The sequence below is a fragment of the Musa acuminata genome, chromosome BXJ2-4 (genome assembly GCF_036884655.1).
Source record: "Musa acuminata AAA Group cultivar baxijiao chromosome BXJ2-4, Cavendish_Baxijiao_AAA, whole genome shotgun sequence".
Classification (NCBI taxonomy): domain Eukaryota; kingdom Viridiplantae; phylum Streptophyta; class Magnoliopsida; order Zingiberales; family Musaceae; genus Musa; species Musa acuminata.
In genome coordinates this window covers 1,829,428-1,849,147 of record NC_088341.1, presented here as the reverse complement: position 1 = coordinate 1,849,147, position 19,720 = coordinate 1,829,428, and the positions used below count along the sequence as shown (strand labels likewise).

The following is a 19,720-nucleotide window of genomic DNA, read 5'->3' as shown; positions in this document are numbered from 1 at the left end:
CATCTCTCTCAGTATCTCTCTTAATTCGACAAACTCCCCGTCAAGACAAGGGACCAAATGAAGAGAGCTGCTGTGGCCGAACCGGTGATGATGCTGACACGCACGGAGGAGGACCACCCGACGTCGACGATGAACCAGCAGGAACAGCAGAATACACAACGGAGAGAACAGTAGTGAGCAACAAGCTCTGGAATGGTTATGAAGACCAATGGCTCACTCACTAGAAAGCCCGGTATAACATAGGTAAACGCAGTACAGTGAAACAGTTGATGGTCGCGTTTACCAGTAAGACAGAGTGGGAATCCTCAGATTTCTCGTACTAAAGCACCATCTCAACCAATATTCTTTATAACCAAGTAAGTCACAGTGTCCCAATTATTTATGGGTTGGCGACAACATTACTAGTACTAAAAGCAAAGGCATTTTAGCGTCGTTATTGGCCATAGTGTTTGGATGCCAACTTTGAACGTTGCATTACTTACCATGCAATATTGTGTGGCAATCGATGGCCTGTAGGAAAAGTCTTGAAAGACAAGTGCAGAACCATCTTTGGTGTCACATAGGAAAAGTTAAAGGTCTTAACAGCATACATACACAGTTGCTCGATGACAAAGTCCAGTGAGGTTTAGAAAGAAAAGTATATTCTTTTCTCTTTTTTTCCCAAATGATATGTCAATGTTTGGTGAAAGGAAAATAATAATAATAATAATAATAATAATAAATTAAATTTGTTTTGGACAACCACTTGTGGATGTGTTTACAAGACAAAAACACAATCATATATCTTTCAATTCTATTCTATTCATTGGTGTAGAGTCTTTAAAACCAAGGGATTTATGTACATTAATTAGCCCATCACTCACAGAACCAAGGGATTTATGTACATGTAGGATATATAAATTAATAATTTAGATTTACCACTCCAGAAGAGTGAAATAATAATGGTATCAGAGAGGGTCTCAAACATCTAATGCATTATTGTATATTTGATAGGTTCCGTATTCATAATTGATAGGCCTCATATTGATAAGTTTTATATTCGCATATTTGATAGGTTTCGTATTGATACATTTCATATTCGAATCCACATGAAACATTTAATATAATAAATAAGGATATTTAAATTTAAAACTTATTAGTTATCATTTGTAGCAATTAATCTGAGTTTTTTGAACAATAACGCTAGTTAGAAAATCAAAAGTTCATTAATGACCTCATAAGAATCATATCAACTACAGACTCCAAGAAAAATTTCTCTTCTCTGAACTTACAAACTGCTAAAAACATTCTCAAAATGTAAAATTTCCAGCACATTCATGTTCCCTACTTGCACATAAGAAGAGAGTTTGGCTTGGAATAACCTCCATACATATAGGCCCATACTACCCTACATTGATAAAAGTCCACATGCAGCTTGAAGCTTTTCACCAATCAACCTCCCTTCGATTCGATACGATTTCCAAATAAACAGGCAGCATCCTCCGGTGGCATAGAGAGAGAAAATTTTATCCGGTGAAGAAACATCAGAATTTAAGCCACTTCTTCTCTTTCTCCTTGTTGACAACAGCATTGGAGGCTGCAGCATGAGCAGCCTCAACATCTGCCAGAGCTTTCCTTGTTTCATTAAGTTTTCTCATGGCTGCTTCATATATTGCCTTGTCCTTGCGGTTGCGGTTTACCATCTCCGCGAGCTTCTCAATTTTGTTCCTCAGTTCTTTCACCTCCTCATCATATGCCACCAATGACCGCCTATCCTCCCTCCTGGCAGAGGCTTCACCATTACCTGTTCCCTTTTTACTTCTATTGCTGGATACATATGCAACATCTTGCCCAGCGAGTTGGTTGTTTATGAAGTTGAAAACATCCGGGGCCTTCTCTTCTTCGGCTTTAGCAGCCCGAGCAGCATCTGCATACCTCTTTTCACGCTTCCTCTTACCACCCCTGCTGCGCTTCTTGCCACGACCTACACTGTTTTCGTCATTCTCATTGGCTACAGCATGATCAAGAGATTGCTTTGGTGGAAGAACCTTCACCAGAACTGGATCAAGTATTCCCTGGCCCGAGGCACCCAATCCCATTCCTTCACGATAACCCATGCTGGCCATCATTTTCGAAGCAATACCTCGGGTGTGATGCTCCCACTTCGCAAACACAGTGGTCTCTGTTTGAACACCTTTCTGTAATGTTGTAGCCTCCAAAAACCCTAGGCCTTGGTGGCCAATTCCACTGTCAGTATCCTCCTCTTCTTCACTGGATTCAGATCCATCTGAGCTAAAGTCATCATCATTCTCCTCGCCATCACTCATTTCAGCATACTCTGATATGGAGAGAGCATCACTCGAAAGCTTCACAGAGCTGCCATCATCTTGGAAAACAACTTGACCCACCATGAGTTCATCATCCCATGACTCGAGCTCAGCTTTCCGCCATATGCTGGAATAGTTGCCAGCGGCTGCCCAAATACTGGACCCTACCAAGGACTGCTTCCATACAGTGGGAATGTAATTCTTCAATGATGAGATAGGAACAATGAGTCCTGTCAATCATTTATATTAGAATTTCAGGCCATATTTGCTCCTTACATAAGTACATAAGCAAGAAGCATGAAAAGTGATAGTCCATTCAGCCAAATATTTAGAGATGACAGTCATACAAGTTCATCGCATAATGTTTTCCGATAAGTAACACACTATTGACAACCCAAAATTAGAAAGAAAAGGGACAAAGTAGGTTCTATATCTAATAGATGAGCCTAAAACAACATACCATGTGATAAGCGGCAGTTATTACCAAATCGACATCTTTGCTGTAGGAAGAACTTGCACATCTGCACTTGGGTGGGACTTATATTAGTAAACTGCTAGTGACCAGGAAGGAGTCTGTGTCTTCCATGCAACATATATGTACGAGAAGTGAAACACTGCAGAGATGGGTAGCAATCAAAGTTAAGCAAGGCGAACATTACATGATAATTACAATGAAGGCTTCTAGTGGACATGATGCCACCAATGTTATTGCAAGTGAGTCAACAGGAGACCCAAGTTATTTGTCACACACAGAGTTGTTGGGGAAGTTCAAGATCCATGGGAAGATTTTGCCACCAGTTGATCCACCTCTTGAATGGATCAAGTGATTCCAAATAATTTTTTGACTACAGCTTCTTGTTGAAATTTCCGGTTGGCCAGGCAAGCAGGTCGACAGCGAGGAGGGGGGTGGCAGAGGAAGAAAGCGAACATAGCCACTCATAGAGGAGCAGACATGACAGCACAGATGTCTACAGATTAAATCCAAGAATTGCACATAAACATGCTATCTAATTCCAAAAAAGGATTACCTTACGACAGGTTAATGTTTATTCACTCATGCCGGAAGCTCATTTACAGGTTGACCATTAAGAATAAGCGTAACAATTTACAACTTCCTACCTGAGTGTCTTGTGCTTAGAGACACATCCTAACGTCTTGTTCAAATGTATTGTGCTCAGCCTCAGAGGCATGTCCTATGTAATTATTGACAAATAGAAAATCACTTGCTAATTCGAAAGATGTGCTAGTCTACCATATTGGAATAAGACCAAAAATAACCCAGTCCACTGTGGAAGTAATTACCTAATTGAGGTGATGGAGCCAAATGAATACTACTGAAAATTGCTGGAACTGACTGTCCACATTGGGAAGGATGAGGACCATCATCCAACGTAAGTAATCAATATACAGAACCAGAGAGCTTCAAATCCTACTAGTTCAGCAGCTCACAAAAAAGTTTATTACAAATCAACATTAAGGTGATTATCCCCAACAAGTCCTTATTTTGCCTCACACCTGAATTTCCATTAAGGACAATCTTGATAGATAATTTAGTGTGCCATAAGAGGGTCATAAATTTGCTACCATTTAGACAATTCTCTTGAGCTGAACTGAGTAGGATGACAAAGCAGAGTTCATCAAGAAATCAGTCAGATAGCCAAACTAATCATTCATAAAGGAAAAAAAGACGCCCCCATGCAAAGAGGAGAGCAGTGGAATTTGTACACACCGTCATGCCTTCAGATGTAGGGGTCAGGAATGAAATTCTTGCAGAAGTAGGACTCCCCAGTTCAACTATCTGACCATTGTACCAGCGTCCATCTGTGTAACGAAATCTGCACTTCGAACCAACAGAGTAAGTTTCTGATTCCGATAGTTCTGATTTGTCCTGTCTAAGATCCAGAGGCTCCACTTTGACATCCTGACTTATAGACTCAGCTTCTTGTCCTGAAAATATCATATCAGCTTCCCTTAATAACCGTGATCGTTTCAAGTTAAGCAGCCCTTCCTCTGCATCCTTGATTGCCAAGATAAGCTCTTCATGAACCTTAAGGAAGAAATTTGTCAGTGCCATATGCTTAACTTTTAGAGAATTCTCGTTAGCTTTGGGGATACAACAATAGATGAAAACTAGGATTCAAGAATTTAACTGTCTCCATCAAACATCATTCCAATAACTAAGTTAAAGAAAGAGGTCTTTTGACTTTCATTCGGGCCACAGCACAATATGATGATCGGTCCAGGTGCGGGACCTAGCCTAAGTCATACGATAAATCAAATTCAAGCATTAATCTACCAGGGATCCAAGTACAGAAACATACTTTTTAAGGTATCAAACTTCAAGTTCATCCGAAGTGGTCTATTCATCATGACAAATGAATAATTTCAATCATAGACAGAATGTTGTGTACTGAATAGTTGTCTTTTCCCTTTTTTATTAGGATTTCAGAGTAGGGACAGGTTAGCCCTTAAGCATATAATCAGCTAACTTGCGATGGTACTCAAGACAAACCACATACGACATGATTAGATCACAAACACTTATGAAGAAGGAATTACTTGTAACAAGAGACTCCTAACATTGACTACTTCATCAAATGCCTAAACAGAAGCTACATACATACACACATACATACAATCCTTCTTACTTGCCGTGACACGAGTTGCATAGAAATTGGCAGGTGACGATCCACTTTTGATCAATGGCGTGTTAATAGTTTCCATGTCTATTTAGGTTATCAGAAACCTAAGCCACAAGACAAACGATCGTTGGTATATAACCTGGGAAGGACAACTACAGCAGTTGGAAAACCAGTTGATTACTCATTCCTGATCCGTTTTGAGGTACGAATTACATTTCCATGGAATTCATTAGGTTATGGGCAAATAGGACTTTGGCGGTGGTGGTGGCGGTGGTGGAGGTGGTTACCGATTTGAGGAAAAAGGACAACTGCAACTACAGAAGTCTTTATTTAAATGACAAGTTCGATTTTTTGACATGATCTGAAAAAGTAAGACAAGCTACCCATCAGGAAGATTAGTTTTCAAGGCAAAATACAGGATATTTTGTGTTTGATACGATTTCACATCAGTTAGCAAACATATTTCGACCAAATAATCATTCAAAAAGGTTTTTTTTGGGGGGGGGGGGGGGGGGGGGAAGAGTTCTCAGGTTAAAGCAACTTCCGCACTCAAACCCTACTACATTATCGGTTACTAAGAAGGGAGAAATCGGACTAAAAATGTCAAACCGCTACGACGAGAAACCTAATTCGACGTAAAGGTAAGAAACTGGAGCTTAGTGCATGCAAGAGAGGAAGGAAGGGAAGCGGGACTCCAGGTTCAGGCGCGTACCGAGAGAAGCTCGAGATTAGAAGGTTCGGCAGCTAGGGCTTCGTCGACGGCCGCCAGGGACTCCTTCTGCTCCGCTACCTGCTGCTCCAACTGCCGCTCGATGGACGCCTCGTCGTCGCCGTCTTCTCCCGCCATGGACGGGAAGCGAGGAAAGCCACGGAGACGAGGGTTTCGGAGACGGAGCGAACCGACCGGGTTGAAGAGGCGGTCGAACGCGAGAAGCTCTAAATTACGATATCTCGAGATCGTGGCCGTCAGATCTATATTTGCTGGTCCAGATGCGATCAGTCTCCCTTGATGGCCGGATCACTGATGCATTCGTCTACAATACATAATCCTGTAAACGAACCGACCTACCCGCTGAATTACCTGACGAGTTATTTGATGGTTGGACTTCAATGAAGTTTACGTGGCCCCACCTTCTCCACCAATCTTGAGGCAGTGGATCCGTTTGTTGCCCGTATTTGGAGTATTTATTTTGTTTTCTTGCCTATATTTTATAATTGGTGCATGAAGTTTAGGTAATGAAAGTAAGGTTACTCGATTTGATGTCGATTTATAAAAATATTAACATTGAGTAAGATTCTCGACATAATCCGTTTGACGCTTAAGTTATTCTCGACATAATCCGTTTGACGCTTAAGTTAGTAACAAGATTACTCTGACTTGATATAATTTTTTTTACGATATATAAAAATTATATTTAATGAATGATTATGTGATATTATAATACATAAAAAATTCATAATAGCATAACCATACTTTTTTCTTTCTCAAAATATTTCTTCTAATAGAAGGTTAAGTAATCTTGATACGAATAAAGCAAAAGCTTGTTGAAAGATATTTACTATTGGTACTAATACATTAAGTTAAATTGTAATGGAAAAATTATATTTAGCAATCATAATCATAAAAATAACACTTATAACAAAATATAAAATGTATTCAATCATTTGTAAATTAATGATCATAATATTATATACGAATCCGAGCTAATAAATCGATATAAATCATTTCATAATAACATTTCTTATGCAATATATAAAATCGGCATGCATTGTTTCCATTTCATGATTAACTCCATATTAGGATTCTTCTAAATAACAGTTAAATAAATTAATTACTTCAACAATTTCGTTTACACAATTCACATTTTTCACATGACCGACAGGTGAAGCGGAAAACACACGAGGGACCAAAAACCCCAGTCGATCGTTGACGATGGCAATTATTAGCCCACGTAAGCTGGGACCCACATGCAGGCCAAAACCCTAAACTTGGGTGCGAAACTGGGTGTGCGTTGGACGTTGGGCTTCAAGGTGATCGAGCGGGGGGGTTTGGTCGGAGGATAACCCAACGAGACTTCTTCTTCTCCCCTTCTACCGGCGATCAACGATTGCCGACCTTAATTGCCTTTTTCTCTTAGAGTTTTCGGCATTTTGGTGGTGGTTCGTCTTAAAAATCGTCTTTTGTTTCCCCTTTCTTCTACATCTCGTATCGTATTTGATCCGAGTACAAGTACCTGTCTCGCGGCATCGGAGCTACTGGTGCCATTCTTGATCCAAAAGTCCTTTCTTTTTGTCTTATCTGTGCGTTCTCGGCCCTTTTTGGAGAGCAACAAGGCAACCTTTCTCAGCATTCCACGTGAAATCTAGGACAAGCTTCAATTTCTCAGCAGATATCGCTGTTGAGTGAAGAAATCCGGTTCCTTTTTCGCCCAATGATGCTTCCGGTGGCCTCTGGATCTTAACGTTCCCTAGTTTTATCTTAATTTCATGGTTTGTGTAAGTTCAGATCTCAACAATGAGCCCCATTTTAGTGAGAAAGAACCATGAAATACCCGAGTTTTAGGCGTTGAATGGTAGTTTTCTGAGGAAATCTCGACAAAAGAGGAGGTGATATCGGTTCGCAGATGGTGGCTCCACTGTCTTCACAGGTTTCCGAGGATACGGAGGTCATGGAAGAGAATATTGAGCTAGCTGGAGCTCAGATGAAGCGGAAGGAAGCTCCCGAGGAAGGATCCCGGGATTCCAGTGAAGGATATCGGTTTTCGGATTGGTCTCCCTTGCGGTGGTTCAGAATGCTGTCCGAGGAGATGCATTGGAGCTTTGTATTCGGCGTCATCGCAGTGTACGGGATCAGCCAGGGGATGGGCGGCTCCATATCGAGGGTTGCTACGGACTACTACTGGAAGGACGTTCAAATGGTGCATCCTTCGGCGGCGCAAGTCTATCAGGGAATCACTTCGATTCCTTGGATCGTCAAGCCTCTCTGGGGTCTTCTTACTGATGTACTCCCCGTGGCTGGGTATAGGAGGCGACCATACTTCATCTTGTCAGGTAAGGAGGCCAATCTCATTCCTTCCTTCTCTTATTTGTTGAGCATATTATTTATTGCAACTGAATTGTTTTGGAAGTGAATTTAACTGTGGGTTGCATCATCACTCTGCATCTTGCCAAGAATCTTGTTTTAGTGACTTATGATTGCGAAGGGTGCCATTAGTTGTCCACCAGTGGAGGATATCTTAGGTTTTCATGTAAGAATTGTGCAGCTGAGAAATAATGGATTTTGATTTTTTTTTTTTTGCTTGTTGTGATGTCTTAAGTTGCACATTTTGGTGGCGCTTCATATCATATAGCATTTTGACCATATGTTTATGTTTTCAGTAGGATCATCTGCAGGCTTTCTCGCTTATCCTCTTTGCATTGGTGGCTCTTGACTTGTAGTCATAGGCTTCTTGATCCTCAAAAATAGCTCAGAAGGTAGTAGGCTTGAGTAATACATAGAGATTGGATATCGGAGAAGTAATATAAGAAATATTAATCTAGATTTGTATTCTATCTAAAGTTATTTTAACTTTTAGCAATCACTTGATCCTAATTAAACATGATCTTGCTATTGTCATTTGTACAAGCAGCTGCTGTGTTCCCTTTAAGACTTTATTATCAGCGACTCTTGTCTTTGAGATGCTATCGGCAAGATAGAAACTTCTGGCTGTAGTCATAAGAAATATCTGATACCCAATGTGCTATTATTTGCCTATACTTAGAAAGGAAGCTATGATTTAAATCTTTTTGCCTCTTGCCGCCTAGTCTCACATTAGTGATGTTGGCTGCCACTACTGAGGTGTATTTAGTTGCCCTTAATTGTACCACAGATGTCCAATTACAAGCGACTAACAAAATACACTTGTGGAGATGCTTGTACAAGAGAATGACCATGCATCTGTCATCTAGCCAAATCCTACAAAATCAACTACAGTTATTTTGGTTTCTGGTGGTTTTCCATGCAAGTGTTATAAAGTAAGGCCCTAACTAACAGAATTGCATTTAAATTGTAATGCAGCCCCAGTTTGCAGGCAACCAAATGCAACCTGCAATTGCAACCAAGTTAGGCCGGTTTTATAGTTAAATTGAAAGCATGAGCAACCAAATATGCCCTAAGTAGTTGTATACCGATCATAGTGCTGATTGTTCATTAGATCTTTTATATTAGTTACACAAGTCTTTATTATGATTCTTGATATTACAATGGTATTTTTTTGTTGTTTCTACTTCGGACTCTAACTTTTCCTTTATTCCTGAAGTACCAAATATACAATATTGTCATTATTCTTATGTTCCAAATCTTGAATTCGTGTCTGTATACTTGCTTTTGTTTTCTTGGCATTTTGTTTATTCTGCACCATCTTTATGTATGATCTTATTTGTTGATTCATAATTATGAACTTTTAAGCCATATCTTCTGCAGATGCTGAATCGCGTGAACTGAGAATATCTGTGTGGAAAATGCAGGTCTTTTGGGAATTTTATCAATGCTTACTCTATCTCTGCATAGCAAACTCCATGTCATATTTGCTTTGCTGGCGATGACCATAGGAAGTGCTGGTGTGGCAATAGCAGATGTGACTGTTGATGCCTGTGTTGCACAAAACAGTATAAACCATCCTTCCCTTGCTGCTGATATGCAAAGCTTGTGTGGATTAAGTTCATCTATTGGAAGACTTTTGGGTTTTTCCATCAGTGGCCTACTAGTTCATGCAATTGGTTCTCAGGTTAGCTTCTTAGAATATCCAAGTCAAGCATTTTTTTTTTCCATATTAATTCCTTGTCACTCGCTGCCATGATAATAGCAATGGTTGCATCAGAGGATCCAACTTGCATCTTGATCCTGGATAACAAATCTAAAGCTTCACTGTGAAAAACATTTTCTCCCTTCCGAGTTTTACTTTTGACTGATTGTTTCACATTCTTCTATTCTAAAGGGCGTACTTGGCTTGTTAAGCATTCCTTCGGTGCTTGTACTCTCAGTTGGCATAATGCTAAAGGAGATGCACATACCAAACTTTGCTTATGGAGAGGTTAGATTCGATTAATGGAATATGAGAGTAAGTTACAGTCTCAGCTTTGATTGTTTTATTTCATACTCATACAGTATCTTCTTATATCAGGTCTTTCAAAAGTTGCAGCAAGCCATCCGAACAATGCGGACAACTTTACAATGCCCTTCTGTGTGGAGACCTTGTGTATACATGTATATGTCTCTTGCCTTAAGCTTGAATATTGAAGAAGGAATGTTTTATTGGTACACAGATAAAAAATCAGGCCCATCTTTCTCTGAGGTATTTATGCTCCTTTGACCGTAAGAACATCACTGGTTCAACTCTTGTAGCATATGTGATATCCATTTTCATGCAGGAAACAATAGGCTTCATCTTTTCCATTGGCTCTGTGGGTTCTCTTCTTGGAGTGCTACTATATCAAAACATTCTGAAGGACTATCCGTTCCGTGGATTGCTTTTTTGGAGTCAGCTGATTTCTGGTATCGCTGGAATGCTGGACTTAGTTATGGTACTTCGTCTGAACTTGAAGTTTGGGTTACCTGATTATTTCTTTGCTGTGATTGATGAGAGTGTCTCACGAATGGTTAGCCAATTCAAGTGGATGCCACTTCTTGTGTTGAGTTCCAAGCTTTGCCCTCCTGGCATCGAAGGCACCTTCTTTGCCCTGCTTATGTCCATCGATAATGTTGGCTTACTCACATCATCATGGGCTGGTGGTCTACTGCTTCATCTTCTAAAGGTTACACGAACAGAGTTCGGTAATCTTTGGGCTGCCATATTGATTAGGAACATAATGCGAATTGTACCTTTAGTTCTTCTATTTTTAGTACCAAAAAGTGATCAAAATTCTACACTTCTTCCTGCTGACATGCTTGACGCAGATGATAATACTGAAGTTCTTGAAGAAGACGTTGATGATATAGAAGATATTGAGCTGGTTTCACTTGTCAGCAAAACTTGATATCAAAGTGGAAGAAGTTATGCCAAAATCAACGAGCTGTTGTAAGTTTGGTTTCACTCGGGGTTTCTTCATTTATGGCTTGCTTGAGCCAATGGTTCCATTAATTTGATTCATAGAAGGTCAAGATGTTTGATGCTTGAGTTGTTTCCATATAGTAAAAACAGATTGGGACCTCCAAAACCAAGACAGTTTGCATGTTCAGTATTCATTTCTCTAACTAGAAATTAAGATCAAAAAATGAGTCCTTGTGGGGTCTTTGTTCTTGAAATACATGTTACATCCAATGTGGAATATAATGCATGACCAAGGGATCCGATGCCATTTCATGCAATTCCCTTTTCCTTCTTGGTATCATCCAAGTGCTGGGAAATAGCTGTTGTAAATAGTACTGCCATTTCTTCAATGCGAGTCTGGTTTGTTGAGCACTGCAAGGTTCAAGAATCATTCAGGCTTTGTGCAATGGTGATGATGAACATTGATTGATTGTGTCAAAGCTATTATTTACTGTGAAATGGTGATAAATACTCCATGGACTTAACGTAATTCGCTTGATAAATCAGATTGGTAAATTGGAAACTGAATTATGCATAAATTTATAACCGAAGATTAGTTAATACAGGAGATAATATCTTTATTGAGAATGTCATATTAAGCAAAATTAATGACACAATAATCCTTTTCCATTATTGTGATTGCTGCTTCTTGAACATAGGTAGGATCCAAGAGATGAGTTTAAGTTGACAAGTGAAATAGGATGCAGCTGTTGGCACATCTTCATCAGTCTAGTGAGAAGGTCAAACAAGGATCCAACATGAAAGCTTCACCCACCACCACCTAAATTTGCGAAGCTTATGTTTCAACACAATCCTTCTTGAATCCTATTGCTCAACCTCTTCATATCTTAGAATAAGACAGCATCCTCCGGTGCTCTACGTAATGTGCAAGCCACTATCATAACTCGTGGCTGAGGTAAGAAACATCAATGCAATGGAGAAGTGACTTGGATCAACGGTGACAACATCATGGCCTCCAGAAGATTGGGAAAGGTCGACTAGCCCCTCCCAACAACCATCCTCAAGGGTGGACTATATATATATATATATATATATACCAAAAATAATATAATCATATTGCAAGACATTATAACTGACACAAAAGCTCACTAATAAGAATCTATTTGAAACTTGTTTTATGTTAGATTTGGTTGTTCATGCTTGTCCGACCAAGTCTTTTTTTTTTTTTATCTAATCTGAAGGTAAGCTACCTTTTTCTGAGAAAAAAAAAAAAAAAAAAAAAAGCTATATCGAGGGCATAATGCTCATTCAACACTCCGTAAATGATTGGATTAGTTAGACAGGTCAAACTAAAGAGTAAGTTTGTGTGCTCAAAAAGTGCTCCTTTTTCATAGTAAAAATCTTGGTTCATTTTATCCATATATCATGCAACTTATGTAGTAATAGAGTGAAAGACTTGATCATAATTGTTTTTCATTTGCATCGGACTATCATTTTTGCTAATTACACCTCTCATGTCGTGATGGTCAATCATGACCATTGTTTGATTGTGACTTATCCGATGAGGTCATGTGGTAATCGGTGATCTACCTGTTGGCCAAGCATCGTTTACATGTTGATTAAGTATCGACAATATATCGATCACAGGTCATCTATAGGTTGACCATATGTTGCCTATGGGTTGGTTACATGAACTATATCCGTTGGACTTCGATGACCATTACGTCCTTCGCATGAAACAACAAAAGTAAAAACTTAGCATTCATTCATAATCTAAGTGGAGTTGATATATCAGGATAAGACTGACATATTGCTACATGAAGCTGACATATCAGCCACATCATTTTTATCATAATAATACTCGATCAAACTTAGTAAACCACCCACACCGACATAATTCAATCCGATCACATCGGGTCAGTTGAACTCGACTCGGGTCCGACTCGCGAGTGAGTCGGCCACTTGATGTGTCATGATGACCTCTTCATCGACGTCGGCACTCGCCGGCCCACCGTCAACCACCCACACCTTCATCGTCGGCCAACTCGGCCATGTTTGGAGAACAGCGATGGGACACATACGAACCGTCCGCGTCCGTGGATTGCAATCATCGTGCGACTGGAGTTGGAACTCAACGGGTGGGGCCATCTGGTCACCGTCCCACCAACTCTCTAGTCGCTCTCCACCCGATCTTGCACACGACTTTCGCTACGAAGATCTCGAGGGTCGGCTTCTTGCGCGCCAATCTCTCTTATCGGTACACGAGTCGTGGCTTGAGTCCGGGAGAATTACCTTCCCCTCACGAAATATCTTTTTTATCCTTATCTTGGTTATATAATGGCCCATCGGATCCCCGCTTCAAGGCAGCTCTCCCACCAGAGCTGTTCCCTTCTCCCCCATCTCTCTTGCCTCTTCTCGCTGCTTCTTGCGAGGTACAGTTTGCCCACTTTTTCTATCGATCTGAGGGAGATTTCGGTTTGATTCTTTGGAAATTCGATCTCTTGTCTTCCTTTTTTTTCACCGTTTTCGATCTTTTTTTTGCTCATTTTCCCCCCCTTTTTTTTACCGAAAAATCGGTTTTTTAGAGTAGCATTGGTCTTTAGGTTTTGTTAAGATCAGACATTTAGGGATTTAACGAGTGGAGAGATCATTCTCTTTTGTCGGTGCGAATCGAACGGCTCTGATATCTCGATCCGGTCAACCACTGTGTTCGACGCTGCAGTTGGTAGCTTGAGGACGGCGGGGGAGCGATGGTGGTGATCAACGTGCGGCGGTCGACGATGGTGCGGCCGGCGGAGCCGACGCAGCGGCGGCGTCTATGGAACTCTAACCTCGATCTGGTGGTGCCGCGGTTCCACACGCCGAGCGTGTACTTCTACCGGCCGGACGGGTCGGCGGGCTTCTTCGACGCGGCGGTGATGCGGCAGTCGCTGGCCCGGGCGCTGGTGCCCTTCTACCCGATGGCCGGGCGGTTGGCCAGGGACGAGGACGGCCGGATCGAGATCGACTGCAATGGCGAGGGGGTGCTCTTCGTGGAGGCCGACACCGACGCGGCGGTGGACGACTTCGGCGACTTCGCGCCCACCATGGAGCTGAAGCAGCTGATCCCCAAGGTGGACTACACCGACGACATCGCCGCGTTCCCGCTTCTGGTACTCCAGGTGAGCTTACCGCTATCCATATACACCTCTCATGATTTACTAATCAATTTATATATGTGTATATATCATGTTAATTGATCTTTATTAGCTGACTTTCAACTTTAATAAAAAGAAATAGTTTTCTATAACTCCATTATTCCTAAAAATGTTAAATTCTTAACTAAATTTTGCTATTACTAATAAAAGTTTTTAGTAGCAAATATATTAATTGTTAGACTACTTAAATAAGTTTTATATCAAACAGAAGAGTGTGCAAGTTCTCTAAGGAAAGCTGCAAGTTCAAATCCCTTGAAATAGTATATCATTGTATCAAACAGAGGGGTGCGCAAGTCCTCTAGGAAAGTTGTAAGTTCAAAACCCCTGAAATAGAAATAGAAGAGTGTGCAAGTTCTCTAGGAAAGCTGTAAGTTCAAATCCCTTGAAATAGTATATCATTGTATCAAACAGAGGGGTGCGCAAGTCCTCTAGGAAAGTTGTAAGTTCAAAACCCCTAAAATAGAAACAAAGGGGTGTGCAAATCCTCTATGAAAGCTGCAAGTTCAAATCCCCTGAAATAGTATATCATTGTATCAAACAAAGGGGTGTGCAAGTACTCTATGAAAGTTGCAAGTTCAAATCCCCTGAAATAGAAACATAGGGGTGTGCAAGTTATTTAGGAAAGTTGTAAGTTTAAATCCCCTGAAATAGTATATCATTGTATCAAATAGAGGGGTGTGCAAGTCCTCTAGGAAAATTGTAAGTTCAAAACCCCTGAAATAGAAACAGAGGGGTGTGCAAATCCTCTAGGAAAGCTACAAGTTCAAATCCCCTGAAATAGTATATCATTGTATCAAACAGACGGGTGTGCAAGTCCTCTAGAAAATCTGCAAGTTCAAATCCCCTTAAATAGTATACCATTGCATCGAACAAAGGGGTGTGCAAGTCCTCTAGGAAAGTTGTAAATTCAAATCTCCTAAAATAGTATATCACTGTAACAAATAGAGGGATATGCAAGTTATTTAAGAAAGTTGTAAGTTCAAATCCCCTGAATTAGTATATCATTGTATCAAATAGAAAGGTGTACAAGTCCTCCAGGAAAGCTGTAACTTCAAATCCTATCTTTATAGATTCAAGGTAGTTAGGTAGGATGTCAATTTAGATAGGGTTGGGTTTGAAAATGTCAGAGATGGTGGTACCTTTGAGACCTAAGAGACAGAAACATAGAAAGCCATGACTACAAGAAATCTCATGAAAAATACTCACTAATTGAAAAATCTGTATGTCATCGTTGTAGTTGAAGTAGAAATATTTATGCCTCAAGTACATGAATATTTGTTTTTGCTTGTTTGTCGATCAGGTGGAGGCACAAACTTTATAGCATTATCCACTTGCTGACCTTTTTCCATGTATGTTTTACTACTTGGCGATGTTATTTATAGTTAGGCTGTCACCATCCCATCCCCATTCAATGTTGACAGTCTTGGAATCTATAAAGCATGATCCACATGCAGACCATTTGCCATGTATGTTGACTTTCAGCTGTCAACGTGTATTATGGTAAGGCTGTCATCATGATCCCCATCCAGGGATGGCAATCTTGGAATTGCGGCCATGTTGAATTGCCTACTGCCATCTGTCATGCCCCATAACTTTCCGTATGAATTCTTGCAAGATATGCGAAGAAAAATTAAGGTTCACATCAACAAAGAACCAAAAAAAAGAAAAGAAATAATTAAAAAAATTAAACAGCGGAAATTATAGAATTATATGCAGTATAATGAGCTAGAACACGTCTCTTCTATTGTTACTACTTTGCCGACAACGGGGTTTTCTTTGCTCTGCTTCATGTCGACGAGGGCCGTGAGTGGAACAGTGTGATGTAGTAGTATGTTACGGATGCAGGTGACGTACTTCAAGTGCGGCGGCGTGTCGCTGGGCGTGGGAATGCAGCACCACGTCGCTGACGGCTTCTCCGGCCTCCACTTCATCAACTCCTGGTCAGACATCGCCCGTGGCGTCGGTGTGCGCGTGCAGCCCTTCATCGACCGCACCCTCCTCCGCGCGCGCGACCCGCCCACCCCATCCTTCCCCCACGTCGAGTACCAGCCTGCCCCTCCCTTAAAGACCGCCTCCTCCACACCGCCGACCTCGCCCCCCTCAGTCAACCCGGCCAAGCTGGGGTCCGTCGCCGTCAGCATCTTCAAGCTCACCCGAGCCCAGCTGAACCTCCTCAAGGCTAAGGCGCCCCCGGGCGGCACCTACAGCACGTACGCCCTCCTCGCCGCCCATGTGTGGCGGTGCGCGTGCGTGGCCCGTGACCTCCCGCCCGATCAGCCGACCAAGATGTACATCGCGACCGACGGTCGGCAACGGCTGGTGCCGCCACCCCCCGAGGGCTACTTCGGGAACGTGATATTCACAGCCACGCCGATGGCGGCAGCCGGGGAAGTGGCGGCGGCGGGGGGTGGGCCGGCCCCGACGGCGGGGACGATCCAGGAGTCGCTGACGAGGATGGACGACGCATACGTGCGATCGGCGCTGGACTACCTGGAGATGCAGCCGGACCTGGCGGCGCTGGTGCGGGGCGCGCACACGTTCCGGTGCCCCAACATCGGGCTTACCAGCTGGGTGCGCCTGCCCATCCACGATGCCGACTTCGGGTGGGGGCGGCCGGTGTTCATGGGCCCCGGCGGCATCGCCTACGAGGGCCTCGCCTTCGTGCTGCCCAGCCCCACAGCGGACGGCAGCCTCTCCGTGGCCATCTCCCTGCAGCCCGACCACATGCTCGAATTCCGGAAGCTCATCTACGACATCTGAACGCCTGCAAACTCAAACGGGGGAAACTTTTGCTCCGGGTACGTTCGCTATTACATGCTCGATCACCATAATATCTATAATTATGCTTTTGTATGGATTTATCCACACCTGACTCAACTTGGGTGATTTAGTTAATACTTTTTTTTATATAAATATATTAATATCTAATGTTGATGTTTCTTAAAAGTGGATAATGACTTTTAGATGTACAATGATCCTTAGCTCTGATCTGACATGAGATCGATCTATTACCCAAGAAATTTGTTCTTCTTTTGCATTCAATATCGATATATTTAAATTCATTGTTTGCTTCTGTCATCCTTTAGATCGGTTTGGAAGTAAGGTCATGGAACTTCTTCCATTTCTTATGAAAATAACCTCTCCTTATATAGATAAATTTATGTTATAATAATCATATCGATCCTCTTCAAACCTTACGTAGACCGGAGGTTTGGGGGTCGAGTTCCTATTTCTTTAGTACAGGTGTGATGTATTGCCTATGATTTATGAAGTCTATTATTGAAATAAATAATTCTTGTAGAGTTCCTATTTCTTTAGTACATTTTGAATTCAATTAAAGCTGTTGAGATTGCCTTGCATCTTTGACATTATATTAGTGGTTGCCTCCACTATGTGAGTTATTGTTGGCGATTGATGTGTATCCTTGAACAAAAATAGTGTTATGATCCGAGTGAGCTAATTAACCTATATCTCTATTTGATCTAAATCACTGACTAAAATACTTAAACTAAAATTATCATGATACACTCATTAAATTCTTATAAGTCAATATTAGTTATTATCCACTTCCGATGTGGGACTAATTGGGGGTGTCACAAATAGACTAATACAGATTGTGTTATTCTAAGATGCAATATAGGGCTCATTCCTCCTTCGATAGCCCTATTTCAAGCATATTTCTGCTGTCAAAGATTTGCATCGCCGGTCACCACCACATGTTTCACATAGAACAGGGATTTCAACATGTATCTATTTGTTTCATTACAGACCAAATGCAGTCAAATTCTAAGTGGCTGAGAGGGTTCAAAGGATAGAAACCTTTCTCGCCACTGATCCAAGCTACTTGGTCTTGCCATGCAAATTTCCTCTTACCTACCCAGCCATTTCCTACATCTCTACATATTGCAACGCTTCGATCCTTTGGTCCCCCATCCATCGAGCACCTCTTTGACAACTCAGGTTTCAAGGGTTCCATATGCATCTGAAACTCCACAGCATCTTCACCACTCTGCAAGTAACATTAGATCAACATTAAGAATCAACCATCCACAAATCCATGCACAATTTGTGCTTTCGGGAGGATCAAAATGGTACTGCTAAAATAATTTGATTCAAATTCTAGCAGTGTACAAGTGCTAGGTTTGGAAGCTTCAACTACACTGTGGTTCTTCCCTTTGAAGGGAGCAGCTTCGTTTGGAACATGCTGTCTTTCTGGTGGAGCAATTACAGTACAAGGCAATGACTTTTTGTGAATTTGCTTCTTGAGTCTACAAATGGTTGTCAGATGGATTTTCCAACAAGGTGTTGGCATCTCTTTTAAAGAAACCTGAAAACAAAAAAAATGAATGTATATAATGTAGCATTCTGTGATAACTTAAAATATTATACTTAGGGCATTGTGAAATTGAATAAATGACTGCTAAACACAGGAAATAATAGTACTTGACTTCAGCCCAGAGTCTCAGCTTCTTTTGTTTTGCTTTCTGAAGCCTTTTCTTCTTCACTTCAGCTTCCTATGGAGATAAATTAAAAGTTAATAGCCTTTATAATTGACAAAAGATAGAAGCTCATATTTTCTCCTAATTTTAACACCTTATAATCTCTTAATAATTTATATCAAAAGAGCTGATTGTCGATGGCCAGATTCACTGAACTGCCCTTCCTCTCAATTATTTCTCTCAAAAAAAGCATCACCTTTCCTTTCCGGTGCCTGTGGAGACCAAACCTGCGACTCTTTTCTTTCTTTCTTTCTTGCTCCGGTCATGGAATGATGGAAACTTCGTTCCTTCCCCCACCCTTTTTAACTTATCTCCATGAAATAATATGTTCTTCTTGATCACTGAAACAGACACCAACAAGGAATTTAAGTGGAAGGAAAATGCTTTCACCAACCATGTGAAAAGCCATTGGAGATAGCAGCTTTACATTCCGTGCTTGTAGCAATCTGACCTATGCATCCTCCGGATTTGTCTGCAATCGACTGCTAACCAACTCCTACAAGGAAAACAATAGCGAGTGTTGAGCATCTTTGATGGGTCAGCACGGTTTGGTCCAATTCCGAGTGCCTAGAGCTGCCTACATAGTTGCTCGAATGGGGATGGTTGGCATCGAGTCTAAGCTTTGTCTCTAGAATCGATCTGAGGTAGAGTAAGGAGTTGCTCTTCCTCTCTCGCTGGCTTGTTGCTCCTTCCTCGTCAAGTTTCTGTACAAAGGTCGAAATCGAGAGGAGGATTTCCCGACTTACCACTCCGAAGCTTAAGTCAGTATTGAGTAGTGTTAGGGGGAGTTTAAGTATTCAAAGTTTTACATCTGACATTGGTCAAGAGGTTGATTTTTATACCTATGAACGAAGGTCGATTGTATATGGTTTGTTAATGGTTGTCGGCTCCTTGGGCGATCAGCTTGTACCTTTCGTGAGGGCATCGATCAACCTGCACGGATCCGCATTATGCGGTGCCGTCTTGTATGACTTTGAACAGCGCGGGTGCAGACGATTGTCTCGTCCGAGTTCGAGATATTGCATCGACGTAGTGCATCATGTCATT

At 41.5% G+C, this 19,720-nt stretch overlaps 3 protein-coding genes and 1 pseudogene across 3 annotated transcripts; 2 read left to right on the top strand and 2 right to left on the bottom strand.

Moving 5' to 3' along the window:
* Positions 1–1,186: 1,186 nt before the first annotated feature.
* On the bottom strand, positions 1,187–5,865 carry LOC135609413 (zinc finger CCCH domain-containing protein 18-like). The gene is made up of 4 exons (XM_065102657.1): positions 5,661–5,865; positions 4,036–4,353; positions 2,767–2,827; positions 1,187–2,536 (listed from the first exon to the last, which is right to left on the bottom strand). The coding sequence occupies exons 1-4, from the start codon at positions 5,793–5,795 to the stop codon at positions 1,524–1,526; spliced, it is 1,527 nt and encodes a 508-aa protein (XP_064958729.1). The 5' UTR covers positions 5,796–5,865; the 3' UTR covers positions 1,187–1,523.
* A 1,121-nt stretch (positions 5,866–6,986) lies between these two features.
* Positions 6,987–11,375, top strand: LOC135609412 (probable folate-biopterin transporter 2). Its single transcript, XM_065102656.1, has 5 exons — positions 6,987–7,999; positions 9,455–9,714; positions 9,925–10,020; positions 10,111–10,281; positions 10,358–11,375. The coding sequence occupies exons 1-5, from the start codon at positions 7,573–7,575 to the stop codon at positions 10,961–10,963; spliced, it is 1,560 nt and encodes a 519-aa protein (XP_064958728.1). The 5' UTR covers positions 6,987–7,572; the 3' UTR covers positions 10,964–11,375.
* A 1,912-nt stretch (positions 11,376–13,287) lies between these two features.
* Positions 13,288–17,236, top strand: LOC103980297 (hydroxycinnamoyltransferase). The gene is made up of 3 exons (XM_009396653.3): positions 13,288–13,409; positions 13,700–14,138; positions 16,020–17,236. The coding sequence occupies exons 2-3, from the start codon at positions 13,728–13,730 to the stop codon at positions 16,932–16,934; spliced, it is 1,326 nt and encodes a 441-aa protein (XP_009394928.2). The 5' UTR covers positions 13,288–13,409; positions 13,700–13,727; the 3' UTR covers positions 16,935–17,236.
* A 660-nt stretch (positions 17,237–17,896) lies between these two features.
* LOC103980513 (uncharacterized) lies at positions 17,897–19,598 on the bottom strand (annotated as a pseudogene).
* Positions 19,599–19,720: the final 122 nt, after the last annotated feature.

Coding starts and splice junctions, on each gene's coding strand:
- LOC135609412 (XM_065102656.1), top strand. CDS start 7,573: ATGGTGGCTCCACTGTCTTCACAGGTTTCCGAGGATACGGAGGTCATG. Junction 8,000..9,454: donor ACCATACTTCATCTTGTCAG/GTAAGGAGGCCA, acceptor TGGAAAATGCAG/GTCTTTTGGGAATTTTATCA. Junction 10,021..10,110: donor CAAACTTTGCTTATGGAGAG/GTTAGATTCGAT, acceptor TTCTTATATCAG/GTCTTTCAAAAGTTGCAGCA.
- LOC135609413 (XM_065102657.1), bottom strand. CDS start 5,795: ATGGCGGGAGAAGACGGCGACGACGAGGCGTCCATCGAGCGGCAGTTG. Junction 4,354..5,660: donor CTAATCTCGAGCTTCTCTCG/GTACGCGCCTGA, acceptor TTCTTCCTTAAG/GTTCATGAAGAGCTTATCTT. Junction 2,828..4,035: donor CTACATCTGAAGGCATGACG/GTGTGTACAAAT, acceptor ACCCAAGTGCAG/ATGTGCAAGTTCTTCCTACA.
- LOC103980297 (XM_009396653.3), top strand. CDS start 13,728: ATGGTGGTGATCAACGTGCGGCGGTCGACGATGGTGCGGCCGGCGGAG. Junction 14,139..16,019: donor TCCCGCTTCTGGTACTCCAG/GTGAGCTTACCG, acceptor TTACGGATGCAG/GTGACGTACTTCAAGTGCGG.